General features: G+C 37.4%; 2 protein-coding genes across 9 annotated transcripts in view; both read right to left on the bottom strand.

The window, feature by feature from the left end:
- Positions 1–19816, bottom strand: part of rpl35a (ribosomal protein L35a) — a 290790-nt gene that overhangs the window by 74397 nt on the left and 196577 nt on the right. The window lies entirely within an intron of this gene.
- Positions 1–19816, bottom strand: part of lrch3 (leucine-rich repeats and calponin homology (CH) domain containing 3) — a 124492-nt gene that overhangs the window by 33165 nt on the left and 71511 nt on the right. For 5 of the 8 annotated variants that reach the window (XM_067995171.1, XM_067995169.1, XM_067995172.1 and 2 more), the window contains exons 7-15: positions 19405–19498; positions 17954–18074; positions 15371–15519; positions 14870–14946; positions 13276–13356; positions 11835–11889; positions 10595–10756; positions 8984–9040; positions 6421–6480 (exon numbers count right to left, since the gene is read on the bottom strand). In XM_067995171.1, coding sequence (XP_067851272.1) covers positions 6421–6480; positions 8984–9040; positions 10595–10756; positions 11835–11889; positions 13276–13356; positions 14870–14946; positions 15371–15519; positions 17954–18074; positions 19405–19498 — 856 coding nt within the window. The remainder of the gene's footprint in view (positions 1–6420; positions 6481–8983; positions 9041–10594; positions 10757–11834; positions 11890–13275; positions 13357–14869; positions 14947–15370; positions 15520–17953; positions 18075–19404; positions 19499–19816) is intronic. The other 3 variants (XM_067995173.1, XM_067995176.1, XM_067995175.1) reach the window with 2 other exon arrangements.

The raw sequence follows: 19816 nt of genomic DNA, 5'->3' as shown, positions 1-19816 counted from the left end.
TCCCCTCCTCATTACAGTTCACAGACTTCAAAGATCACAGTAATTGCAGCAAACATTCATAAATCTTGCCTCAAACATGCATGCATGCTAACGGTCAGCTTTTCGTGCCTGACAGTCAGCTTTTCAATTGATGGGTCAGCTTGTCAGTGTTACACAAGAAAAATCAGCTTTTGTCACTGGCATTGGAGGTTGTTAACATGAACCAATCAGGTCAGTCAGAAGGCATAACTGGAGTTGCATGGCAGAACTGAAGGTGACCAGAACTAACTTTTCTTCCCATTGTTGGTTGCGTACTCACTTGTTTTGGAAATGTTTTGAGATGAGACGATGGTGTGAGTATCACAGTTATATGTGTTTTTATTTAGTGTTTGAAGTTGTATATGCTAAAATGAAGCTATTAAAAAAATTTCAATTTTCCTCAAAGGAACTTTCTGGGGCTTCCTGCTTGCTGCCTTGTATGCGAGTTTATTTTCTTCAAGACTAGTAGTACCCACTTTTTTTGAAATAGAGAATTTTCCCTAATGTGTATGCATTAATTAGTGTTACTGAGCATTCCTGTCACCAATCTGGTGTAATTACCAGGATTTGGATATAAAAAGTGGAGTAGATGCAGTGATGTTTTACTTAGTTTAAAGAAATTAACAACAAGATTCCCATACTTAGGATTTTACTGCATTGTACTGCTGTGACGTGGGGTGCACACTACTGGCGTCTATGTATGTGAGTCAGAGTGCCCTGTTACGTTATGTAACTTAGGTGTATTCAATTTGTTTACACATGCATGGCTCAGGTCCCATTGTTCTGGTGGAGTAACCGGGAAGACTGTACCTATTTTAAAGCAGTCAACATCCTTGGGGAAATATGAAGTGATATTAATAACCAATTAGGGTATAATAGATTGCCAATTCCCAGATTGGAAGCAATCAAGTGTACCTGAGTGCACAAAATTCAGCTCCCCATGCTTATTCCTGAAAATCATATTTTTGTGCACTTTACTTTTAAAAATATTGCAATGTGTAATAATTTTTATTTTCGGTAGAACTAAGTAAACCTTTTTGACCGATTCAAAAGAGCAACATATGTCCAAAATTACCGTTAGCAACAATAATAATTGGCGAATCTTTAATATGTTGTTAAAAACTCTGCTGTCCTGCTCACCCATCACCCCTGTCTTCACTGAGTTACATTGGCTCTTGGTCTCCCAACACATCAAATCTAAAATTCTCATCCTGGTGTTTAAATGCTTTTGGGTCTCATCTCCTCCTTATCTCTGTAACTGCCTCCAGCTCGACAACTCCCCTTCCAAACTCTTCATTCCTCCAACTCGTGCATCAGCTCACCCGTCACCCACCATTGGCGGCCATGCCTTCAGCTGTCTTGGCCTCCAGCTCCAGAATTCCCTTCCTAAATCCCTCTATGAAACACTGTCCTCATTTAAGGCCCTCCTTAAAACCCATCCCTTTAGCCAAGCTTTTGGTCATCCCTGCTAATATCTCCTTTGGGGTTCAGCATCCATTTTTTTTGATTACATCTTTGAAGTGCTTTAAGGCATTTTTCTATGCTAAAAAGGTACAAATGCAAGCTGCTGTTTGACATTATATTAACAGGAGGGCATTAACCCATTTATTTTAGCTTCACCTGTAAAGTTGCAATGAAATCTGTACAACTACTATTTTCATACTTAAAATATCTCTAACCTTTCCAGGAGAAACTATTTTTGGTGTAAAAAAAATTATAATAGTCTCTAAAATGCTGAAAAATAATGTCAAAAATCAAAAACTTCTGGGAGTTGCATGCACCCAGACTCCCTTAGAAAATAAATCTCACGCCTTCAGCATTCACATTCTCCCTCAGTAATATCAATATTCACCATTGCTGCAAACTGTGCTTTTATGTATTTTAGGATTTTTCCACTGCAATAAAAGTGATCAAATGGTGGGTGCATCTGCAGCTTAACTGATGATCAGCACATGTCCCACTGCACTTTCAGTGCAACCCCTCATCTTCAAAATGCATGTATTCAGGGATGTTTTTCAGTGGTCAGCTTTTCTGGGGCTGTGTCACTTTGGTGAACCTGTTGGTCAGCTTTGTTAGTTTTTTTTAATGTCTGCATGCATGAGCATGCTATACACAGTCCAAAATAGCAACTTTGGAATTCAAACAACAGATTAGCCAATTATTATTACTGATCTTGGGAATCTACCAGCAAAGTACCAAGATACCAATTCTACTTAAAAACTCCAGAAAAACCCATACGGCACACCTGTAAAATGGACTCAGTTTGCCCGAATTTATGTGCAGTTAAGTTATGCAAAGTAATGACAATTGATATATGTCGTCACAACAGTATTCCAGGAGTATTGTTTTGATAATGAGCCAATAACTCTCATGTTACACCATTTAATGTGTCACTAGATATTAAAAGAATTATGTAGTTACTATCAGAAATAAAAATGGCTAAAATATTATGATTCAACTTTTTCACTGGCTTTCTTAATTAACCCTGATTGGCAGAAATTAAGAGAGATCCAGTGATTTTTTTAAACCACTGCTTCGATTGCATATAATTGTTGAATCCAAGAAGCAGCAAATAATCTGATATTAGAACTTGATCAAAAATTTGTACATGGTGTGTAGATCATTAGTTTATCAAAACTAGAGCTACAGAAGTGAGGCTCTGCCAGTCAGGAAAATGAACACTGAAATTAACACTTTAAAAAAAAAAAATCAGCATTCCAGTAAACAGTTCACAACAGAAAATACTTTTCATTAGATTACAGGAAGTCCTAACGGTAGTTTACTGATTTTCTGAGAATCGCTAACATCCACCAGGTTCAGCGCCAACGTGACTTCATAATGTTTCATTGTTCTGCAATGGACTAACTGCTACTTTATCATTGTAATCACTGACAGCAATACAACAGAAAAATTGAACATACATATCTGCAATCTAATGGCAATAATAAACTTAAAGATGTTATTTATCAGGATTTCAGCATACAAGGTTCTATATTTGGCACACAGTTCTGCCTTATATTGAAACAATCCCTTGGGTACTAAAATAAGCCTTGCATTTATTACTGCCCAACTATAATGCAGCACACTTTGAAATGCAAGCAAGCCAGCCTTAGCCATTCATTGCTACACATCTTCAAAACTCTTAAATAACCCAGGCTGTGGAGAGATATGACATGACAGCTGTTATTGGGTTTTACCTGGAAAGGAAAGATTAATCTATCTGACTACGAAAAATAAAATGCTTTTACCACATGCAATTTTATTCGTTTGTGTAAAGCTATTTTCACTATTTTAATCGGCTAACAATTTCCCAGCCTTAAGGATAAATACAAATCCTAACAACTTGTGAATCCCATCAAGAGTCAAAAATTCCACTGGTCTGAGATCTGTCACTTTTTAAAAAATGGTTGGACCAGTCATTTAAACAAAACAATGGATGATGGCCATGCCTTATATTGTGTTGCAGTACTCAGTCTCTGCCTCTAGGTGGCCCAGTGACAAATGAAGAACTACTTGTAATGAAGTACCATGCTTAAAAATGATCACTTCTATCGCTCATTCCAACATTCCTCTGGTCATAGAAATCTTGGCATTACTGTGATTATAATTGGTTTAGTAGCTGCAAATACTGTAGCAGTACCATGATAACAGAAAGCAAAAGAAATAAAACAGATAAACTTAAGATATCTCAGTGAAAGTAACAGGCCAATGAAGAATTAAAGGTAATGCACCTCAAAACAAAAAAAATCCTTTCGAAAAAAAGTTAAAGTCAACAAATGATGAAATAAAAATACGGCAAGAAAGATTTAAGTGAGAAAATACACAGGATGCAACAAACAGAAACTAGACAACAATTTTTTTTAAATAAACCCGAAGAATTTAGATCAAGTAAATTAAATTTACAGATACATCCAGGAGAGTTTAAAAGTAGAAAAAATATTGAAGGTGAAAAGTAGAAAAGTCAAAAATCCCGTTTAAAAACTATAATCAATGATTGAGACACACATATAGAAATGCTTTTGCTGCACGGACCAGTGACTTTGAAAGCAGAACTAGATTTCAGCTCATGCTGGTCCTTGTTCAGTTGTCGCATAAAATAATTTGGCCATAAAACATTCTGATGCATGGGTAATCTAAAAGATATATAGAGTATTTTGCAGAGTGTAGGCATGCATTCCAATGATTTCTGCGTGCTCCACTGCACCAATGAGTAGCCCATTGGTTCTTACTGCAGTTAGAATATTGGGCAGGTGTGGAGTACATGCAACATAACATAATTCCATGCCTCACTCTCCGGGCAAGATCAGCGTTACTAACTACGGATTCAAGTCAGAATCAGATAACCGTGAATAAATCACAACTAGGTAAAACTAATGTGAATAGCACAAACCACAGCAGCCTTTCCAAACTTCAAGTTGAACAAGAATTGCTTGGGAAGTTTTCGAATTTAACAAGTTGGCACTTTCTCCTTCTCTCCAGCTGCTTTGTTCACTTAAGCACTTGTATTTAGGTATAGTCAATTTAGTGATCTCAAGAAGACTTCCACTTGAAGGTTTTATTCCCTTTTCTTTCACGTCCCTGTCTTAAATAATCTTTCAGCCAGCAGGGTTATACCACCAATTCTTTCACTAACAGGTGAGATTAGAAGAAACCTTACCCCCACTCTCACAGACTAGTCAGACTTCTAGTAAAGGCACACAATTCCATAATTATTTTCTTCAAGAGCGAGCTGAACAATATCTGGTTGGGAACAGGATTGGAGGTTACAGGAATGGTATTGACTGAGATGATCAAATCTTCAATGAATTATGAGGATTCCTAAGCTGCTGGAGAAGGAGATCTGTTGTCTGTGCAGGTCAGATGAATAGTAGAGGCATGGGGTTGGATGAATATTTTGTTGTTTTGTTGGATTACCTTTTATGATAAGGGAATTTTTATGCACAGTTTTCTCTTGGGCATTTATATTGGCTTGCCAAGAGATTAAGTGGGAGGGTACAAGTCCATGATGGGTAGATTGTACATAGTCCAGGAAATGAGCAGGGTTGATGGGCCAAAGTCTTTTCTTGTTCTACAATTTATGTACTTGATGCCACTTCAACTCGGTGTTCACCTAATAGGGGTCACTAATGTGGGGTCAAACTCAACAGTGCAGTACTCCTTCCTCTTTTGTTTTGGTGTTCTTGATTGTAACTATGCGCAAAGTGTGGTGGCCACAAATCAGGAGTTCAACTTAGAATATTCCCTAACTGACTAGTAATGTGGTTTCATTTGAGATATTCAACCAACTCATTTCACGGATCAGTCCAAGATGTCAGGCATCAGGGGTCTGGTTTGGCTTCCAAACCCAAGTTGAAGATTTGGAAACCACTGTTACCCTTGAAGCACACAGAGCTATGATAAAGAAATTTGTTACAAGCTCCAAATTAGTCCGTCAACACACCCACTCAGAGAAAGATCAACGAAATAGTACAACGTAATGATTACTTTGCTAAAGAAAGCATAGGTGTAAAAACAATGAATCTAAAGTCACTGATCTCTTCATTCCATTTTTAATATATTATGCAGCACCTTAGTATTAATTTTTTTGGGTGAATTTTACCTTCATCAAGGTGAGAAATGGCAGAAGTGGGGAAGGGTACAATTATTACTCAATGCTCCCAGGCAAGATATAATATTAAACGTTAATTAAGGGTCTCGCCGCACCGCCCACAACATGCTGAAAAACCAGTATGAATTATTCCACTTCCCAGTTATTCTCTAGTAAGACTGCCAGTTGGGGACCTTTTGTGTTGTGGATCTACACCCACTAGAAATCGAATGAGGCTGCCCAAATTTATTTCCAGTAGACACATTGCAGGCAGTTGGGTGAGGAGATGTTCATTCCACTAGTTTATACTGGACTCAAAACTCAGATGCGTGAGGCAAAAAAAAGTGTCTACAGCTTCACTCAATTTCCCACCCATTGAGCTCTTTAAACGCTATACCATAGACAAGTTAAAGAGTGATCTAATGAGAGAACAGTACCACTATATCTCTTCCATTCAAGGGCCTGATTTGTCTCTGGCTTACTTGCTATTTTTGTGACAAATTCAGAGGCAAGATAAATCAGAGCTTTTTCTTCTATTGCTTGCCTACCTTTAAGTTATCATTATTATGGGATATAGTTTAGCAAGGACTTTGACACATACGTGTTTCTCACTGTGTAAGAAAGTTCTGCTTCTGCAAGTGCCATAGGGATATTCTCCAGTAATGGAATACAAGGAATCCTTCCATTTTTATGTGGGTTGTGCTATTCAGTAAAGCTTTAACTAATGATTGGTAAACTCAGATTATACATCATGCCATTTCTATGATCTAAACTTCTATTATAATACAGGCCAATCCATGCAGACACACTCTTACCACTAACAAGGCGCTATCATCTGTGTGCTGGGACCGTCTGATAGGGAAATGTTTGGGGAGCTGGGGGAGGGGAATGAGGAGAGAGATGAATAAACATAACAAAACACAACAAATATTCTCAACAGTCACTTGTAGGGACAAGCAAACTAATTATCTGAACAGAGTTTAACCAAACCAAAATAATGCAAATTCTGTATGGGTGCAAATAATTAACATATACTTAATAATTCTGGAATTCAACCAATTGCAAGAAACTAGATTATGCATCTTGCTTTACATTTTACGTTAGCATGACTTGGTTCAACACAGTTCAGACAAACTGTTACTCATGTACTGTCAGTTGTAACTGTTTTCAGGATCCAGATAAACAGCACATTTAATCAAACTGCATAAGCTATAGCACGTATGTGTGAAGGAATGGGAAATATAGCACTTCCTAATTTGAGTCTTTTGAAGATTCGGTGGTTCTGAATTATGATGAATTGCTTTTAAAATGTTGCTCAACAATTCTAATGTTTAAATCTTTCAACCTAAAAATCAGACTCTAAAATTGTCAACTGAAAGTGTTTTTGGACTGCTTGCTTAAAGGTAGAACTGGGGAACAGAGCAGTGGAACAGTACACTGGAACCTTATTTTGCTGTCTCAATGAAGCTATAGAGCACAGCTCAGGCACTTATTCATAAAGAGGGAGAAAAAACTGGAAAACAGGAATTTCATAAAATATATGCACAATATCAATCTACTTCTATATTTATTATAAATTCAAGTAGTCTGCTTAGTGCTATGAGCTTATCTTTGTTTTTGATTAAAGAACTGCAATAATGTCTGAACATATGTTAAATAGGACAACCTAGATAAAAAATGAATGTCGGAAATTACATAAAAAGCTACTTTGAATATTACATGCTGGCACATCTTTGATCTTACATTAGATTGTTAACGAATAAAATTGAGAATGATTACCATTTCAGAATTGTGGTTAAATCAACAGAAATGTTAACATTAAAAGGTTAATTTTCATTTGCAAGTAGCAACAAAGAAATACTAATAATTAACTCAAAGTTGAATATTTAAGCTGATTTTTGGAATATCCAAGTTTCTTCAAGCTCATGATCCATTTAAGTAGTTAGGGAAACTTTAATATCAAAAATCCAAACAGCATATCCATTTGTGAAAGAAGTCTAGTGTCTTTTGACTGAAACCAAGTAAAGTCTTTGAAGGGCTATTTAAAAGTACTGCCCCATTTCTGAAAAGATTATCTGTCAAAATGTTGTTGGGAGACCTGTTCTTTTGGGTCCTGTTCCCAAAACAATTCTGGGATGTAAATTAGAGGAGGTACAATGACCAGCTCAGTGCTGCTCTACTCACTGCCCGGAAGCAACCCATCCAGGAAAAAGACTACTGGTTAGTTGTTACCTTTTTATAAGACAAACGGGGCAGTAGTTTGAACAGAAAAGTACTCCTCCTAATTTCTCCTTCTCTTTGAGAGCAAAAGTATATAGACAGATGCAAACGTGTTCCTGATATTATAGCACATTTGTTTAAAATTTAATGAAATTTTATGTTACAGGAAGTCGTCAGTGTGTATATAGATTTAAGCCCACCAAAATAGTTTTACTATAGGTGCCAATCGAGGATCTATCTGGACTCAATCAACCCCCTGAAGTTAAACTTGGAGCTCTAATTGGGACCGCACAAAACGCTATTAGTGAGAAGGAAAAATTTGGTGAAACCTGATGATTAAACTGGTTATGTTGTTGTCTCCAAACAAGTGTACAATGCCAGCAAAAATGGGGGGAAAAAACTGCAGCAAAATAAAGCTGTGCTACAAAGGATAAAGTTTTTAGAAGTTACAATTCAATAAGAGTCAGAGATTGGGGGCGGAGAGAAGGAACAGTATATTCACTGAAGCAGAAAGATTAATCAGCTTTGCACAGGAAGACAAGTTTCAAACATCCACTCTATCGCAGTGCTCACAACAATCAGACAATTATTTTGAATTTTGAATTGTTGTCCCTGCACAATTCTATAAATTAAAAAATATGTTTACAAGGGTAGTTAAAAAATACTTTAAAAAAAATTAATGTTCACTGCAGAAAGCGATATAGCAAGACGGAGACATCGCTCCATCAATACTGAAGAGGAAAATCCACATCCTTTACAAATCTGTCATTTTGATATGGCAGAGCTATTATTATAGAATATGTATCGACAAATCTACTCCAGGAAACCTATATATTACAAAATCCTCCAAATTAATTTCTTAAGTGGGAATTTTGTTCTAAATAATTAGACATCGAAGCATGTCTGGAATACGATCAGTACAAATTAAGTATTCTAAAGGAGAAAAAGGTGACACATGTTTAGGGATGGCTCAGTTAGATGCAAAAATCACATATTCTGGTATGTGATGTTTTTCCTTGTGGTTAGGATGATACTGTCCTTGAAGTCTGAACTGAAAGAATGTGACACTAACATCACTGCCTTAAAAAAAAGTGAGACAGATCTCTCACCGTTGGCTCTATTCTCTTAACACCCAGCTAAACCTGCACATGGACTTACATCACTGTGATCGCTGTCTGAGGGACTCTGTTTCTGGGGGCTCTGGCCACTCTTTTGCTGCAGGGAGATAAAGCACAAACACTATCATCTTAGTACAACCACCATTCCTATAAATTACATGAAAGTTGTAGCGCCATAAGTTTCACATTTGATTAATCAGTGGGTACTTTTACACCTGTCAACTCAGACAGAATACTTCCTAGTACACAAGTAACTTGCAACTTTGCTAAGCAGCAATGCTTCCATCTTTTACTCACACCATAAAGTTGTGTGACCCATGAGAAAATGGGCAACTTCTGGCATATTTTAAAGTATCAAATGTGGAAGTGCTATTGCAGGACGAGTTATCTTTGGGTGCAATTGGACTACATGTGCCCAGCAGCATATCCATGATGTTCCTAGGGTTAATATTAGTCACAACAATGTTCACCCAAGCATATAAATACCAGTGTTAATTAAAAGGGTTATATATTTTAAATGCACATTTTGTGTTCGTATTAAGATTTAAGAATTTTTTTTGGTATTGATCAAGTTGAACATAATATCAGGGGTTATGTTAGCAATCATTCAGGGAAAGTTTCCAAAAATTTGACTTTTGAAACAAACTCATCTGACGGGAAAGACATCGATAAAGTTGAAAGTCTAACTTTCCTGATTGCTCAGTTGGTAAAGCCAGCATATAGGAGCCATACAAACTAGGTAGATCCCCAGATTAGATGCCTAATGTGTACCATGGGTGACAGCAGGGACACTACAATTAGACTCGGCATTCCTGGACTAGGAAGGAGCAAATAGACCAGTGTTCCTACTCCTGATTAGTATCCACTGTGCACAGACATCAGTACAAGGAGAGGACTGTGATTCGCTCATTGCCCCCATGTACAAATCACTGCCAAAATCCCATGTCTAGGTCAATACATGAAGGACTGTCATTTAGACTGGAGGACACTACCTTTTTAAAAGGAATCCAGAGGATAAGAGAGGAGAAAACAAAAAGGAACAAATTTTGTGGGAATTGTAAACTTCATTGTAAGATGATGGATTACTTCTGAAAGAGCCATAACCGAGGTACAATGATAGCTCAGAATGTGTTCATTTTCAAGTGCCTTTGTAAGGCAGATGAGGGTTTAAATAAGAGGAGAATTTTTAAAGTCACTGGGACAATATATGGTGACATAAACCCCCTCCCCACTTTGAGACGACGGGGTGTAGGGGAGGAAAAACAGTAACATTTTAAAAAGAACAATCCTCCCATGGAGTGATACAACTTTGATTCGTTTGAGTTCAGCTAGACTATTAGGGGGTGCTGAGCACAGGTAGGGGAGTCACAGAGCTCCTAATGAGTGGTTACAGCATAGTATCAGCAGAAGTCTGGAGCAAGTTTCTTCCCTATCCTTTAGGAATATAGAAACAAGGGTTGGGATTTCATGCCTTTGAGCCTGCTCTGTCACTCTGTGGGGGACCTAAAGGAAGAAAAAAGGCTAAAAGAGGCAGGAAAACAAAGTAGAGCTCCCACAGATCATTTCTTCAGTAAACTGTTAGTACATTCTGGATTGCACCCATAAAATTACTACTACATTGTTATTAGATCTTTAAAATAATAGTACTTACTCTCACAAAGTCAAGGACAGCTTCTTTCTGAATTTGTTTTGTTCGGATTCTCTCCTCTTCATATTGTTGGGCTGCGAGTTGTGCTTCTCTTCGCGTCCGTTCCACCAGTAGCTGCTCACGTCTCCTCTGCAACTCCAACTCTGTGCACCCCACATTCGAAGTCTGACAAGTACAGCATTCAAACCATTTAACCTGGTCACCAACCATTTATTTTCAAATGAAAAATTCTGTTTACAACATTAGGTTCCAGTTGCTGTAATGTAACACTGTATTTTAAGTGTAGCTATTATGTCTAATCTGTGAAAGGAAAAGGTCAGCAATGATGAATTCTGAAAGTCCGTAAGATTTAACAGCTGAAGGTCCACAACACAATTCTAGTTTCATGTCTTTTTAATATATTTTTTTAAAAAGTAAGCTATCTTTGTCCTTCTTCATTGTAAGGAGTCTTACAACACCAGGTTATAGTCCAACAATTTTATTTTAAAATCACAAGCTTTCGGAGATGATCCCCTTCGTCACCTGATGAAGGGGATAATCTCTGAAAGCTTGTGATTTAAAAATAAAATTGTTGGACTATAACCTGGTGTTGTAAGACTCCTTACATTTGTCCACCCCAGTCCATCACCGGCATCTCCACATCCTTCTTCATTGGCTCCCTGGATTGCAATGCCCGCAACACAACCTGCTCTGATGTCTACCATCCCACCATGCAATCAACTGGTGGAAGATACGCAAGTATCACAGCCTGACTTCTCCTTTATTTAAGTGAAACAGTTCACCCGATTATCCTATATTGGGTAAATCATAGGCATTAACCATACTTCTACCACTCTGCTGTGCAGTGCATTAGTTATGATAAGGGCAAACAAGAAAATTAAATTGGGAGGAGAAACAGAACTGAACAATTAAATTTAAGAAACTGCCTCGGTTTCAAGTACTCTTCATTGATAGAACAGCAGACAGCTATGAGAATTCTCTATATCTATGACACACTAACATAACCTGGGCTGCAGAATTCTTCTAGTTAACTCTATCTTGACATTTTAATCTTGTTTCATTACAGTTGTAAATAATTGCATCAGGGTCCTTCCAGACCAACTTCAATATTTTAGTTGCAATTCCCCAAGCACTTCAATAATGCAGCAATTCAGATATTACAAAAGCTGCCCAAATAGCTGGTGGGATGACACAGATGATTTAACAGAAGGCACTTTAATGTGATCAACTGTATAATAATTACCACATATTGGCCACTAGATGGAGTTTGAGAGATCAAGCCAGCATCTGAAAATCCACTGGAAAGAGAAAAAGAAATGTAAATAACAGAGCTGTTTAATAAAAAGTAAATACCAAATGAACAGGTGTAAGTTTAGAATCTTAAACAATAATGGCAAAACTTATCTTTATCAAATGATAAACCCAGTAAAATAGGTTAAGATTACATCAATACTGATATTTAAAACTCACATTAAACTACACAGGCTAGACAAATTAGGCTGTTACACCTTTTTTGGACTGAAGAGAATCCTTGGAATTACTGGATTATGCTAGTTCATGCCAATGTGGAACTCCTGTTTTATTTTCAAATAACCAGCAATCAAATATCTCTAACACTGCTTTGCAAAGCAAAGGTCAACTAGTCTTAATGGAAGAATAATAATCCAGTGTCTCCAATTAGAGGTTCCCCACAACAATCACCCTTGAGGGTAGCATTTTTCCCATTTCCTGTAGAGGAAATGTCTTGCCAGTTTCTACAGAGCAGCTATTTGGATAGAAATAGGGTGAAGCAGCATCACCAGTGGTGTTCCCAATGGTAACAGGATGCTGCTCCTCAGACTGCCTATTATTTGGAAAGATTTGTTTCAGATAGAGAAAGTTAAAGAATTGGAGATAGAGAATAGATAACCAACAAATAAGTAAAAAAAAGGAAATGAGAAGAAAATGATTCAAAACAATTTGGACAGATGATTCTTCACCTAAATTTTTTAAGTGTTGTATCTAATTTAAAGTTTCACACTAAATCCATGAAAGCAGTCTAACATATTCAGGAATTCCACTGTTCAGATTGCTGTTGTCTGCCTGGACTGTTTTTTCAGGCAAATTGTCAAATTTGTTCCGAAACATGGTTTGTTAACAGGGATAACTTGGGTATTAAGGCCGCACGAAAAATTGTGTCCAACAACTGAAGTAACCCTACTGACACCGATTTGAAACACTGGCAGTGTGTGAAAAGCAACCACATCCCTGTCACCAGTTTGGTCTTAACACTATGGTGAGGGCACAGGGAGGTGGAGGGAATAGAGAAAAGAGTTGGTGGGGCCATAGAAAAAGATTCAGGGCTCTCAAGTCCTAAATGCTATCCACTGACCCTTGAGTGAAATTATACTGTATTAGGATTACACGTTACAGGTGTGGACTTCAGATGAGGTGGTCAAATAGGGTGCTAACAATCACTGTCCAGAAGTACATGGGCAAAGTACTGGAGACTGCTGGCACCAGTAGAACTTGACCCCAGCATGCTTACCTTCAGGAGAGGAGAGAAAAGGGGAGAAAAAGTGCAAAATAAATTCTGCTCAATATGATGGCTGTAGGTTCGTGTAGGATGTCTGACAAATCCACAATCAAACTGTGCTTTCCTTTTAAAACAATCACTTCTTTTTAAACTGTAAATCTAAACTCACCGATCTTTTAATGCCTGCTGTCGCTCACTGTCATGCCACAGTTGCAAAGTTTCAGGTCTCTTGGAGCCAATGACATCATTTCTGAAAAGTTAAAATTGTTATTGTGTATACACATGATGCATGGGCAGCTGTGTGATCTAGCATTCATTTCATGAACGTAAAAGGCCAAATAATGAGGTTAAACATCTTGTACACTTCTGTTGGTCTCGGGCCCAACTGCATCAGAAAATTCAATATTCAAAACAATATGTGGGGGTTCACTTCACTGCTGCAAAATTCCAATTCTGACACTTTATGGTGTTAGTGAACTATATAAATGCTCTGATAACATCTAGTGCCAGAAATTACACACAAATAAACCACAATATAGTGGGTTAATCTACAACTAATATAACCAGCAATATTAGGATCAAACTTCTAAAAATGGGAATTAAATGATAATAGACATACAATATTAGGTCTCATTGAGGTATGTATTCACCCCGACTCTACAATGCATATTTTCCATTTGTTTGTTGTCTACTCTTTCTGTAACTTCTTCAAAGAATTCAATAAAGTTGGTTAAACATGACCCTTTTAGAAATCCATATTTAAAAAAAAATAATATTCTCCATCACTAGATGTTTTATTATCTGATCTTTTAGCAAAGATTCTAGTATCTTTCCCACCACTGATTTTAAGCTAGTTAGTCTACAGCTCACTGGTTTAGTTCTATCTTCCTATTATTTTTGATTCACTTTTTAAAATCTACACTCCCTGAATTTCCTGTTGGTTTCTCCTCTCCTGAAGGTTTAAATTCATACTGGAATACAGTTGTATGAATGCCAGCAGACTTCAGTACCTTTCCAAAATAACTTCTTCATGCATGGGCCTAGTTAGTGAGTGTCAGTAGACTATTTAACCATGGTTGGGGGCGCATCTTAGATGAGTTCAGTTGCGTCTCATTTGGGGTACGCACAGGTACACTTTCCAGGAGAAATTATTGGAAAATGATCAGGAGCAGGAATCCTGGCTGATTTTTCCTCTCTCCCAGTTCAGGTCACTGAGGCTAAGTTGAGCACCCTACCTGAGATCAGCTAAATTAGCACAAACTAGAGACCAAACATGAGCCCTTCAAGGCCTGTGTGTATTATAACCACCAAGCAATGCATTTACCTACTGGACCATATAAAACAACCTCTCTACATTGTGCATTTCACTCAAATAGTTTTCATAGGTAACATACAATTACTGTATAATAAATTAAAGGTCACATCCCAGTAATAGTTACTAATTAACTACAATACAATCAAAAATGCACCCTGATTCTGTACTTCCATATTTGGAATATTCTGAGATACATTCAAATCTTCAAGTATTTTTTTTAAATGTAACTTACATTAGAAATATATAGAGGGCGTGATAAAATAACTTTCTGTTCACCTGTCTTGGCTACTGCAGCACATCAGGGCTTATAATTATGACAACAGAGATGACATATCCAGTAGAATTATTTTCTGGATGCTCTGGTTTTGAAAAAGTTACAATTTCAAATCTACAATAATTCTCAATTCTTGCATGTAAATTTGCTCCAAGGTGAAGCTGAAGGCAATACCTGTTCTGTTGTAGCCAACCCCTCCCGTTCTCAGCTCTCTGTGGATCTCCATTGGGCTTTGATTTCACTGGAGAGGCCTTCAAAAGGAAAAAAAACTCAATATTAGATTTATCAGTCACAATCCTGCCCTACAAAAAGTGGAACTGTAATTATGAACCAGTGTTGTGAAACAGGATATGTAGTTGTAGCCAAAATTTATTAGCCTCTAATTGAATATATGAAGAATGGTTAATGATGGGTCTTTACACATCTGTACATTGTTTTATATGCACGAACAATAATCCAAATTTTTCTTTGCCCATAAATCTCATTCACACAAGAAAACAGCAACAGAATATTACCCTGTACACGAGATTTTATTAACAAGGATGATGCTAAGTCAACAATAGATTAAAATATCTATGAATATACATTGCTCCAACTACTAATCTTAATCATATATCCTTTACATGCAAATATTCTTACCAGTTTTAGTAAAGAACTGATGTCTGTAAAAGTTACCTCATAGTTAATACGCCGTCGTTCAATATATGCTATGAATTGTGAGCTGAGGCTGGTGGAGTCAGGACCCTTTGACAATCTAATATCCTCCTCCTCTTCCTCTGTTGCACAGCTATCAATGTAATCAATCTGCTCTAGGTCATGTTCAACTGGAATAAAGATATAAAAATAATTTCACCAGCTACTGTTGCAAATTATTTACCTCACAAAACATCCACTGTGACGACTACTTTAGTCTTTGCTTTTCTTTAATTCTTTCATAGCAAGTTATTGAAACTATTTGTGGCATTGAAAAGGCCACGTCCACGTTTAATGCGGGCAGTCACTTACATCGGTCAAAAAGCGAAAACCATTAACCATATGCATTATCAATTTCAAAGTTGCCAGTTATAGCGTCTTAGTGCTCCGTTTATTTCGGGCAAATTTTTTACCTGTCACTGACCTGCCCGGTTTGCCTGCAGTCAGTGCCTGAACCCGAGCTGCAGACTCTCCCACCTGGCTTGAGCTGAAACTCAGTTTACAGTGCATCTCCTTGGAAACACTTCAAGGTGGTGCCACAAATCAGATTCTCCAAGGCAATTGGCTGTGATAACCCCAGTGAGGACAACTGAGAGATAAATACCATACCCTCAGTGGGAGCAACTTGGTTTAGCAAACCATGGTAGTTATACCACACATCGCGTATAGCAGGCAGATCGCGCTCGTGCCCGATATAAGCAGTGAGGACTGTAGTTATGAGAAATTGTTGAAATGAAGAGAGACTTGAGGTACATTAACAATTTCCACAAGAGCAGAAGAGATTTAAAAGAGGTTTTAAAAAATTATTATGGGTTTTGATCGCGAGTAAGAAAAGACTACTTTATTGGTTGGGGAAATCGGTGACAGGGGTGGGGGGTCATCAATTTAACATCACCACTTAAAGAGCAAAGAAAAGGATTAGGAGAAATTTCTTTACACAAATGGTTATTGTAGCACAGAATGCTTTGCTGCAGGGAGTGATTAAGGCAGAGACATCGCATCGTTTAAGGGAAAATTGGATAAATATTTGAAATAAAAAAAGTTACAAAGCTTTGGGGAGACAGCAGGACAGTGGGGTTAGTTCTGGATTGTTCTAGCAAAGTGCTGGCTCAAAGACGATGGACTGAATAGCCTTGTTTGGCACTACAGACTTCTACGGTTCATTATAGGGTAGATTGAATTGCTATATTTGGAATGCATTTATTGGAATAATGCATTTCACCAATGGATTAATTCTGCCATTATAACAAATTCGTTTTGGATAAATAGTCCTCATTTCTTTTCCTCACATTTGGTCTCCCATACTGCCTATCCACCTTCAAACTGGTTAGTGGGCAGTGACTTGTTCCTATGCTTCACTAATGCTCATATAATGAGCAAGCAGAGAGTGTACATGAAAGTTATGAGCCCTACCAACTTCTGTCTCAGAGGAAGCCCAGCCTGCTTGTCCTGGTGGGAATCAAGACCTCAGCAAATGGGGAATCTTGGGTTTGGAACTGAACTGCATCATTCTATACCACAGATTCTAAGTATGCAAGTTTATAAGATATTATGGGAACAGATAGGGTGGATAGAGAGAAATTATTTCCGCTGGTTGGGGATTTTGGGAGTAGGGGGCACAGAGCCAGTCCTTTCAGGAGCGAGATTAGAAAACATTTCTACACACAAAGGGTGGTAGAAGTTTGGAACTCTCTTCCACAAACGGCAATTGATACTAGCTCAATTGCTAAATTTAAATCTGAGATAGATAGCTTTTTGACAACCAAAGGTATTAAGGGATATGGGCCAAAGGCAGGTATATGGAGTTAGATCACAGATCAGCCATGATCTTATCAAATGGCGGAGCAGGCACGAGGGGCTGAATGGCCTACTCCTGTTCCTATGTTCCTACTCTCCCTCTACCACTGCTAGTTACACAAATGCCAAGACTCTAGCAAATAATCTGAAAATAAGATATTCTACTAACAATATCCAGATGCATAGTTTAACTTCCTGATTGAACCTTTTGCACATTAATCAGGGGTCACAGCAGAATCAGAATTCTGTTATATGGAGAAATAAATGAATATCTTACATAAACTGAACAGTATTTGTGTACGTGTGTAGGTTATTCGAAGTGAAGGAAGAATTAGTTTAATGGGGCAAGTTTCAGTTTTCAAAAGAAACTGTGGCAGACCTTAGAAGTAAAAGTATCTGAAACACATGCAAGAGAACAAAGCTTCTTCAACCATTAAAATATTTTAAGTCACACCAACAGCAGCTTAAGAAAATGAATATTCCATTTTCTGTAAAAAGCAAAAAACTACTTGCCACATAAATTTTAAGATTTGTTATATATTCTCATGTCTGATGGCAGTATCCTTTACAATCTGTTCGCAGACTGAATGAATCTCTTTGTTCCGATTACACTCTATGGCCAATATGTAGCACATACGTCAAGTTACAAATGAATGAAATGCTAACAATCAGAGAATGTTTCTTTATTTTCAATTTGTGTGTCAGCTATCATGACTGCATTTACTCAATTACTGAGGTTGTGTCTGTTTCACTGAGGATTCACTTTACCTATGCCATTTGTCATGAGTGGTCCAGCTCGATGCTCGTGATACTGACTCTCTCGTCGCTGCCGTTGCTCTTTTGCAATTTCAGCCATTCGCTGTGGGAGGTCAGAAAACTCTTCTGTGGGCTGGAATAAGAAAGGCAATGCTTTATTTTGCACATATAACACAACCTAATTAACCTTACACAAGGGATACCGTAAAGTGACAATCTACAAACAGAGCAATACTTCAACAAAAACAATGTTAGGATATGCCTACCTCTCTAAGTATCATAGGCGCTGTATGTACCTGGGGTAGTAATACACAGAGGAGGCACAGTTGGACAGCATTTGTCACAATTGCTGCTCAGACACTGAAGCATGACAGTAAATTCAGATTTAAATGGATATTGTCTCATTAATAATTGAAATAGATGAATTAGTAAATAGACAATTACTCAGTGAGAGAGAGAGAGAAAGAATGTTAAAAAAAAAAAGTGCAGTATAAAGACTGGCTAGCCAAGAGATATAAGAGATTGACTGGTATTAACAGTTTGACCACAGACTTCCAAAACTGACAATGCAACAAGCAACACAAGGGACTATTGTAAATGAACCATTAAGTGCCAGGAGAAATCAACTGACAAGCCACTTTCCCAGTACAGACTACTGTTGATGAATATGACATTTCTACAACACCTTATATTCATATAACATTGAGGGATTTGAAAACAGGAATGAGGATCTTGAAGGTGAATCAACACCTGGGAATGAATACTGTTCTCAAGGCCAAGCAATCATCTTTCAACTACATGCAAAAGCACAGTTTCCTATATGACTGGCTATCATTAATCCAAGGACTCAATTCAAAAGTGTAAAGATTAATGTTTGAGATCGCATCTATATTTGTGATGGGATACAAAAATTTCTATGAATGATATTAAAAGGCAGCGTCAAATACAGGACAATAGCAGACCCTAAAAAATCTCAGCAAAGCAGCACAATGAAGGATGATGGGAGTCTTGGAATGGACCTTTTTGCAAGCTGGTTGAGGGATTCTTTACTACATTCAGACAGAGGGATTACTGTCTAGCCACAAGTGCAAGTTTTTGTTTGCAGGTTGAAAATCAAACCGAAAGATACTAGGCTTCTTGTCTGGCAGCAGTAACAACTGAAGTTTTTCTTCTCACATTTAATTTAAAAACTATAAAAATCGAAGTTTTTTTAAAAAAAACATCTGATATTACTTTTGATAATTAATTACCAAATTATAGATAGAAAACAGCAAAGCTGGCAGAGCTAGTTATACTTTGCAGAGGTTTAAGTAATCAATAATGATGGATAGACACTGGATGCATTTACAATGCATCTAATCCAGAAATACTGCTACACAATTCAAACATTACATGCAATGCGACTGCAGCCCTTATTTCTACTGGCTCCAAGTATTATTTTTAAAAGGCACCAAGTCACGTACCTCATTCCCTGACCACCTCTTATCTCCACTGTCAACACTGTTGAAGCCAGAATCCAGTGCTCCATATGGCCGACCCGAGAAATAGTCTTCATGGCTGTGAAAAGAGTAAAGATCAAACAGAGATCTAACTGAAGAAAATATGCTGGAAAAAAAAAAGTACAAAAACTGAATTCAGTGTTTAACTCATTAAAATTGCTTAAATTTCACATGTTCTTAGGTTATCTAGCAGGAGACCATATTGGATACTGGTTTTGCATCATGCCAAATACTTCTTTCAATACTACATTTTAACACACACACACACACACACACACACACACACACACGAATATAAATTTATTACACTAAAAGGAACAACGTTTTTTTGGGTTTGATCTGTATCCTCAATAGTTCTCATTTTTGTTATTTCAGA

This window comes from Heptranchias perlo, chromosome 13 (genome assembly GCF_035084215.1).
Source record: "Heptranchias perlo isolate sHepPer1 chromosome 13, sHepPer1.hap1, whole genome shotgun sequence".
Taxonomy (NCBI): Eukaryota; Metazoa; Chordata; class Chondrichthyes; order Hexanchiformes; family Hexanchidae; genus Heptranchias; species Heptranchias perlo.
The sequence above is the reverse complement of the archived record's forward strand: the minus strand, read 5'-3'. Positions and strand labels throughout refer to the sequence as shown.